This window comes from Cicer arietinum, chromosome 4 (assembly GCF_000331145.2).
Source record: "Cicer arietinum cultivar CDC Frontier isolate Library 1 chromosome 4, Cicar.CDCFrontier_v2.0, whole genome shotgun sequence".
NCBI lineage: Eukaryota > Viridiplantae > Streptophyta > Magnoliopsida > Fabales > Fabaceae > Cicer > Cicer arietinum.
Window position 1 is genome coordinate 1,388,681 of NC_021163.2, and position 8,354 is coordinate 1,397,034.

Here is an 8,354-nt window from a genome sequence, read left to right on the forward strand (position 1 = left end):
GTAAGATTCATTACTAATTTATATGATTCAAATCATCGCATAATGTCCTCTTATAATTTGAAATCATAAATAATTTTTCGATTAATAGATTTCCAACTTAAAAGCTATGAGGAATAGGCTAACAATTCTCTTTACTACTTTGTTTTTCAAGGGTCGAGTTATGAGTTAACATTGTTTTTTTATTTTTGAGCCATATTTGACTTAGAAAAATCAAATAAGACTTAGCGTGATTAAACAAGACTTGATTTTATCATCATCGGCTAGATCTCAATTCATCCATGTGATCTTGATTGCCCATAACTCAACTTTGTTGCATGCCGTTCTCAATGTGACAACCTAAAATATTTTTTGGAGTAAACAAATTCCTCTTGTGTCACATTAATTGATTCATGCACTTGAGATAGTGTGACGCGAGCTGGTTAATTAAGATGTCATTGTGTAATCATTTAGACAGTAAAGGGAGAAAAATAGTCATTGTAGTGTTTTTTTCTTGTGGCTAACGACTAACCCAACAACTTAGGCAACAAGTAATTTACCCAACCATAAATGATGAATATTTCAATTGATTTTTCCACCTCATCAATTTCCCTCTTGATAAGTGTCCTCTTTATAAATAACAACAATTGATTTACCTTAGCCATATATTTGTGTTTATATGTTATCTATCTCTTTTGCATTCTTGAGTTTTCTTCTTGCGCAATCACCAAACTTTCTCGTTATCTTTTAAGTTTCCCTTTTATCCTTCTTTCAATCTTTTTTTTTCTACAAAGAGGAAACTAATTCATTTTATTAAAAATCAAATGACCAATACATGTTGGAATATCAAGCTAAATATGAGAATTGACATTGAAAATAATCACATTTGCAAGACAAAGAGCAACCATGTTAGTCTCTCTCCTAGCAAACTCCACATAAGAGTTACAAATAACGTCAAGAAGGTATCTACATTTTACGAAAGTAGTACCGAGCTATATCTTTAGAGGAACAACTAAAGGCATCTTCTACAACCTTTGAGTCCATAGAAAATATAACATTAGTGAAACCCAACTCAACTATTGACTCCATAGTAGCAAGTCCCAAAGCTTCACCAACATTAAACAACAAGTTGCACCAAAATAGTTTTAACTTCAATGACAATATCTATTTCATCCCTCATGCAAAGGTCAATTCTCGTCTTATTATGGAATGATGATAAAGAAGTATTAATGTTGCATTTTACAAATCGCATAGGTGGGGCTACCGTTGAGACCCTACACCAGATGTGCGAGTCGCCACTCTTAGACCATCGCAAACTCGAGCAACACTTCACTCGTCCAACATATTTTTGCCACAGAAGACAATCTCAACTGGTCGTTCATCTTCATGATCTCACGCAACAATGTACATTACTTTTATTCTTGGACAATCCACTCATTAACTTGGATATAATTTCTCTAAACTCGTAACCGAACTGCACCAAAGAATCAATTGAGTCACACAATCCAACAACACGTCAAACTATAGTAACGTTTCTACACAAGAGTAAGATATGATCAATAATCTCTAACTCTCTTTTACACCATGAAGACAAATACACCCCTTGAACACCTTTGTTGCATAATCTAGCTCGAGTGGGAACACAATTGTGTGTCGTCCACTATACAAAGTTCTTCACTTTTAAAGGTACTATCACACTCCACAATTGTGTTATAAAGACCATGCTCATTCGGTCTCCACATACATGCACCATGCATCACTTCATCAAAAAAAATGAGTTCTTAAGACATCATCCGGTGATAAATAGTGATGTAAAATATTCACATTCCAAACCAAATCTTTAACTATCGACGCTATAAAACTAAATCCAATTAATGGTTGTCACCCCTACTTTGTTCGACGTGATAACTATTAATACAATCATTTGGTGGTTTGGAAATATATTTCGTTTGCTTCATTTGCAATATTTATTTGTTTCATGTTATTTATCACTTTATATCATCAAAGAAGTATTAATTATTTTTTTCACTAATATACTCTTATTAGTATTATCCCAATTTATGGAAATACTCCGCACTAATTATTTTCTTAAAAAATTGTGTATAATCTAAATAAGGGACTTATAATAAAACAAGAGACTATATAAAAAAGAATTAAACTCGTTTGTATTTAATGATTTATTTTATTAACCCTTTTCTAGAATAGGTCAAATATCTAATTAATAAAAAAAACCAAAATAATCAATTAATTCAGATAATTAAAAACAAAAATAAAATAGAATCGAAATACATTTAAATTAAAAATAATAAAACTCTTAATATCAAATGAATTAGTAATAAGTTGTTACCAAAAAAGAAAATCAATTAATATGTTATCATGCAAAGTCGTATGTGCATCCACGTGTTATGAATTTCCTTCAACGTGATAACAACAAGAATTCGGAAACCAATGATCGAGACACAGAGTGATCCACATTCTCTTATAGCTCCGGTGCTCTCTATCTAACTCTCTTTCATTCATTTCTTTACCGAAATGCAGGGTACGTAATCATCGTTTTATGGCTTTTTAATTGATTATTGATATTGAAAATGTGATCCATAATATTCTTCATGCAAAGTAGAACTATATGATATATGCATGGTTTGATTTCTCACTAGTGTTAATTAATGTTGTTCATCAGAGTATAATGGCAAACCTAGTGTCACACAGATCGTGGTGGCTTCTTCCATTGGGTTGATAATTGCTGCAGCAATGCATTATCGCCTAAAACAGATTAGAGATCGAAAGATCATCCCACGTTTGAGATTAGCAAAGTCAGGACAAACCCCAAAGCTTGAGAGATTCTCTCATTACGTAGGTAATTAATTAATATAGATACATAATTCATGTCTATGTGATTTCTTTTAAATTGATCTACGATACAAAATGAATTTGGATCCTCTGCACTCAGCGGTATATATAGTGCATTTATTTTCATACTTTTGGATTAAAACAGATAAATTTTGTCTCATTAATAAGTCGATTTAAGACGATTCATAAATTGTATTATAAACTAAAAAAGAAGGTCGACAATGTTTCAAAAGTGTAATTTTGTATCTCCGTGAGTCGTGTGTATATAATGTTATGATATTTTGTATGATTTGTTGCAGCTAGGCAAATGGGGTTCAAAGATAGGAGAAGTTGTCCTAATTTATGTAAATTGGCTTCTGAATACATAAGGAAAGCTGATGGATGTGAAGATGATATCTATGCCTTCTTTGAAAATGAACAAAATGCGGATTCACTTTTTGTCAAGCTTGTGGAGGAGTTTGAGAGATGTATTCTTAGTTACTTTGCATTTCATTGGAGCCTTGGTGATTTATTGATAAGTCAGGTATTAATTGGAGGATAAGAATTTTAATCCACCTATGATATGATGCTAGCCCTTATTAATGTCCTTCTTACAATAACTACTACTTTACCTGTGACAAATTTTCTTATGTTTTACTGAAAAAATTTAAAAGGGGGAAAAACTAACCATATACCAAAAATATTTGCTTTTTATGGCTTTGCAGGTCTTGAGCTCTGACACTGAACCAAAAAAGAAGTTCAAGCACATAGTTATGGCAGCAACTAGGTGTGTTAATTGTTTTACATTATTCTCTAACAATAATAATCAAACCATCTTTGAAATAGATGCGGGGATCATTTTATGAAACATGATACAAATGATAAAAGATTTTAATTTATATTTTAGAAAAGCATCCAGGTTCAAAAGAATAATGACATGAAAAACATAAATAATGAAATACGACGTTTGATCACGAAATTCAGTTAATTTGCGTATCTCTCCGTGTGCAGAGCAATTGCAGTACCTTTCTATCAATTTCATGCTTAGGATTTACAGTGTACAACTTGTGCTTAAATACTACGGTGCAATTTACAAGATTACCTTTGACTCTCACGCAAGCAACCTATCCAGTTATTACTAAATCAAAGAGACATTGAAAAATTCTAACAAAACTTTATTTTATATTTGGACTAGTTGGTACCAAAAGTGAATTGTTCTCACAATGCTCCTAGAAATAATTTTTAACAGTGTGAAAAAGGGGTACTTACTTCAATGCTTCTTATTTTTTTCCTTTTGAAGTTAAATACAATTCTTTATACAGGGATCAAAGGGTTGAAAGGGTAACAAAAAATCTGAAGGTGGCTAGAGTTTTCAATACATTAGTAGAAGAGATGAAAGCAATGGGACTTGTAACAAATGATGACAATAGATGCACAGAGGTGATGGCTCCAGTGGCTCACAGTGATAGGAGTCCAGTGCTTCTTTTCATGGGTGGGGGTATGGGAGCTGGCAAGAGCACTGTTCTTAAAGATATTCTCAAAGAGTAAGAGAAGTTAATATTATACATTTGAATGAACAAAAATGAATCATTAAATCAAAATAAACACTAAGAACTTAATGCTGTTTCCTCTGTGAATATTGAAATTCAAACAGGCCTTTTTGGGTTGGAGCAGCTAGCAATGCTGTTATCATTGAGGCAGATGCTTTCAAAGAATCAGATGTTATCTATAAGGCACTAAGTTCAAGAGGGCATCATGACATGATTCGAATGGCTGAATTGGTGAGATGATTGAAACTTTCTTCTGTTTGTTTTCATGGATTCTATTCTGTTTATGCATGACAATGGGTCAATGACATTCTATTTCTTTCCACTTCATTATGTTGGGGAGGTTGGTGAATTTGAAATATTTTATTTACAATATCTTATTTTGTACTTACATTGTACTTACGGTGAGGCTAAATTTGTGTTTAAAAAATCCGGGCTTGGCTGACACTGGCCAACGTGTTTAAGGTGCGGCTTAGACCACCAAATTTGTGACCCAGTGAAATTATAAATTAGCCCAGTTTAACCCATTTTTTCAATCAAGCCTGCTGGACTATGTCAGACCAGGATGAACGACCTGATTAGACAGCTCTATCTATAATCAACTTATTTCAATAAACTCTCCAACGTAGCATAAGAAAACAAATTATAACTTACATGAAAATAATTGAACGACATAAGAGTTTGTATAACAAGCATTTATTTAGTAAACGGTTAGTTAAATTGTCTATCCAAACACACCTGCTCAAATTGTATAATGCTTTTGGATATTGCATGATAAAGCCATTGTTGAAAAACAGGTACACCAATCATCAACAGATGCAGCCTCATCCCTCTTAGTAACAGCACTAAATGAAGGAAGAGATGTGATTATGGATGGCACATTCTCATGGGTACCATTTGTTGTGCAAACAATAACGATGGCTAGAAATGTCCACCGCCGCCGTTACCGCATGGGAACTGGCTACAAGGTGAATGATGATGGAACTACAACAGAAAGCTACTGGGAACGAATTGAAAATGAAGAACCTGAACAAGTTGGAGGGAAAAAAAGGAAACCATATAGAATAGAGCTTGTTGGAGTAGTATGTGATGCTTACCTTGCAGTTATTAGAGGCATAAGGTAGATTCATTTCATTATTAACCTTTATATTTGAAAACCTTACATATCAATCATAATCCTTCCAGTCTATTAAGCATTGATACAGACACAAACATCACAATCGATACTAATTTGAAAATGGAAGTAGTTGAATATAACATGTGTTAACACGCTTTCTAGCTGCATTGTCAGTAGTGCTGCCTAGCTTTTAATGAAAATTGAGTATTCTAACAGACAGACTTGAATGTCAACAGGAGAGCTATCATGTGTAGAAGAGCAGTAAGAGTGAAATCACAATTGAAATCTCATAGGAGATTTGCTGATGCATTTTTGACCTACTGTCAGCTAGTAGATAATGCCAGGTTATACAGCACAAATGCTTTGGAAGGCCCTCCCAAGGTACACATAATTCCCTTGTCCTTCTTTTCTCTTATAGATGTGATTTTCATCATTAACTAATATGATTGATAATATTATATCTTTCATAAATTATATTGTCATTTAACCTTTTAGAGCAGAAAAAATTATAATGTGTTTAGTTATACACAAATGACTAATGTTTGTGATAATCAATAATACAATTCAACCTCATTTCCTTTCTAAAATGCACCATCATGCTATTAACACTGTTGCAAGAAAGATATTTATATTACTAACCATTGACTATTGTCATTTCTATTTCTTTTTATTTTCACTGATGTCCAACATCATAACCTAGTACTGACCAAATTATTGTTGTGAAGTTGATAGGATGGAAAGACAGAGACAAGACACTGCTGGTTGATCCAGATGAAATTGATTGTTTGAAGAGAGTTGCTAGGTTGAATGAAGATGCTGACTCCATACATGAACTTTACAAGCACCCAAACCCAACATGCGAAGCCGGATCGATATGGAAAGACATTGTATTATCTCCTTCAAGGTTGAATATCCAACAGGAGCTGAAGTTTTCAATTCAAAAGGTTGAGAGATACGGAATCCAAACTGCTAACTTGATGGAGCAGTGATGATATTTGTCAACCTTAGCATTTAAGATAAGGTTCATAAGATGGAACTCATCTATGAGCTTACATAGGTTATTGAAATTTGATACCATTTTTTTAATGATTGTTGTATTAATGTGATCAATTTGAATGTACAAAAGAACAACATATAGTCAAACTCTTAAAATTGCAGCATTTTGCATTTGCTTTCAGTTAAATTTATTTGATTAAATGTTTAATATTTGGTTAATTCAAACAACGAAACCTTGATCAGAGAGAGGTACCCAAAGCGTTGTCTAGTTGGAGTGATCATAACAAACAAAACAAACTCTGTCAATTTTAGTCATAATAGAGAATGAGTGACATAATAAACCCATCACCATCTCCATCCTCAAATATAACTTAAAATATATTAAAGAAAATTGATATAATTGATTCAAAATTCAAATTAAATACACCAACTTTCTTTTAATCAATTTTACTTATATTTGATACAGGAGGGAGTAGCATCTAACCTTGATAGCTCAACCGCTGCAAGACAAACATTTTGTTAACACTTCCTCTTAAAGCCCATCCATCATCCATCGTATTATGACAAACATTTTGCTATATATTTAAAATAGATTATAAAACTAGCTTGTAATATGCTCTTAAGAGGTTACCAGCTTAATTTTATATGCTCTCATGATAGTTTACTAATTAATTTGAAAGAAAAAAAAAAACTAATGTCAAATCTATTCTTGTTCTCTTTGATTGTAGAGCAAGTTACATAGAAACACTTCAATTACCATTATCTTTTAACAAGAATTTAGTTATAAGAATTCAATCATATAAAGATCATATAAAATTTTGTTATTATCATGGACATCGGTTGAACCACCCACGATATTAAAGAACTTTACAACCCTATAACTAAAATGAAATTACTCTCCAACTCTCATTTCTTTCCCCCTCTCTTCGTCAATACTTTCTTCACCGGAGATTTTACACTTTTAGCCTTCACAGGAGCTTTCTTAGCTGCCACAGCTTTCTTAGGTGCTGCAGCAACTTTCTTCCCCGGTGTTGTTCTAGTCGACGTCCTTGCGGCCTTCACGGGTTTCTCCTTCGGTTTCACAGCTGCTTTCACCTTGGCAGCAACTTTGGGCTTAGCAGCAGCAGACTTGGGCTTAGCAGCGGCAGACTTGGGCTTCACATCAGCAGGCTTGGGCTTCGCAGCAGGCTTGGACTTTGGCTTCGCAGTAACAGATTTAGACTTCGGCTTCTCGGCAGTCTTTGATTTCACTGCCTTAACCTTGGCAGATGGTTTCGGCTTGGGCTTGGGCTTTTCCGCTACGGCCTTCTTCTTCGTTGTAGTCACTGAAGGCTTCATTGCCGGAGAAAGCTTGAATGAACCTTTAACCTTAACAAGCTTTCCAGAAGCAACATTCTTCTTCAAATTGTGAAGCAATAGCTTCTTGAAATTCGGAGGAAGCTGTTTATATTTCTCTTCGATGAATTTTGCAATAGCGTATTGGCTTGAACCTGTCTTCTCCTTTAAACTCACAATTGCATCCTTAATCATCTGAAATTGAATCAGTAATCAATAATTAGATCTAATTAACAATTAATTAAAAATGGAGTACTATAGAAAAGAGTGAATTGGATCTAACCTCTTCGTAAGTGGGATGTGAAGTAGGGTTTCGTGGTTTGGAAGTTTTCTTAGGTTTGGTTTCCTTGGCTTTCTTCACCTTCTGCGATTCGGATTTTGGTTCCTCAATCTCCTTAGCTGGTGATTCGACGGTGGCTGGTTCGGGTGCTGCAGCAACAATTGGCTCTTCTGTTGCCATTGAAATGTTTGGGGTTAAGAAAAGACTAGAAAAGTAATTGAATTATTAGATTATGTGTTAAATGAAGTTTGAATATTGGTGTGAGAAAATACGT

At 33.8% G+C, this 8,354-nt stretch overlaps 2 protein-coding genes across 2 annotated transcripts; one reads left to right on the forward strand and one right to left on the reverse strand.

The window, feature by feature from the left end:
* The first annotated feature begins 2,386 nt into the window (after positions 1 to 2,386).
* On the forward strand, positions 2,387 to 6,541 carry LOC101510456 (calmodulin calcium-dependent NAD kinase). The gene is made up of 9 exons (XM_004495072.4): positions 2,387 to 2,515; positions 2,657 to 2,833; positions 3,126 to 3,349; positions 3,531 to 3,592; positions 4,128 to 4,349; positions 4,460 to 4,586; positions 5,150 to 5,472; positions 5,706 to 5,850; positions 6,195 to 6,541. The coding sequence occupies exons 1-9, from the start codon at positions 2,509 to 2,511 to the stop codon at positions 6,456 to 6,458; spliced, it is 1,551 nt and encodes a 516-aa protein (XP_004495129.1). The 5' UTR covers positions 2,387 to 2,508; the 3' UTR covers positions 6,459 to 6,541.
* A 658-nt stretch (positions 6,542 to 7,199) lies between these two features.
* LOC101510135 (histone H1) lies at positions 7,200 to 8,354 on the reverse strand. Its single transcript, XM_004495071.4, has 2 exons — positions 8,084 to 8,354; positions 7,200 to 7,995 (listed from the first exon to the last, which is right to left on the reverse strand). The coding sequence occupies exons 1-2, from the start codon at positions 8,258 to 8,260 to the stop codon at positions 7,372 to 7,374; spliced, it is 801 nt and encodes a 266-aa protein (XP_004495128.1). The 5' UTR covers positions 8,261 to 8,354; the 3' UTR covers positions 7,200 to 7,371.

What these genes read in the sequence shown, in the direction of transcription:
- LOC101510456 (XM_004495072.4), top strand. An exon ending in GAGATTCTCTCATTACGTAG is followed by an intron (nt 2,834 to 3,125) that starts GTAATTAATTAA and finishes GATTTGTTGCAG; the next exon opens with CTAGGCAAATGGGGTTCAAA. An exon ending in GTGATTTATTGATAAGTCAG is followed by an intron (nt 3,350 to 3,530) that starts GTATTAATTGGA and finishes ATGGCTTTGCAG; the next exon opens with GTCTTGAGCTCTGACACTGA.
- LOC101510135 (XM_004495071.4), bottom strand. Translation starts at nt 8,260, where the DNA reads ATGGCAACAGAAGAGCCAATTGTTGCTGCAGCACCCGAACCAGCCACC. An exon ending in CACATCCCACTTACGAAGAG is followed by an intron (nt 7,996 to 8,083) that starts GTTAGATCCAAT and finishes ATTCAATTTCAG; the next exon opens with ATGATTAAGGATGCAATTGT.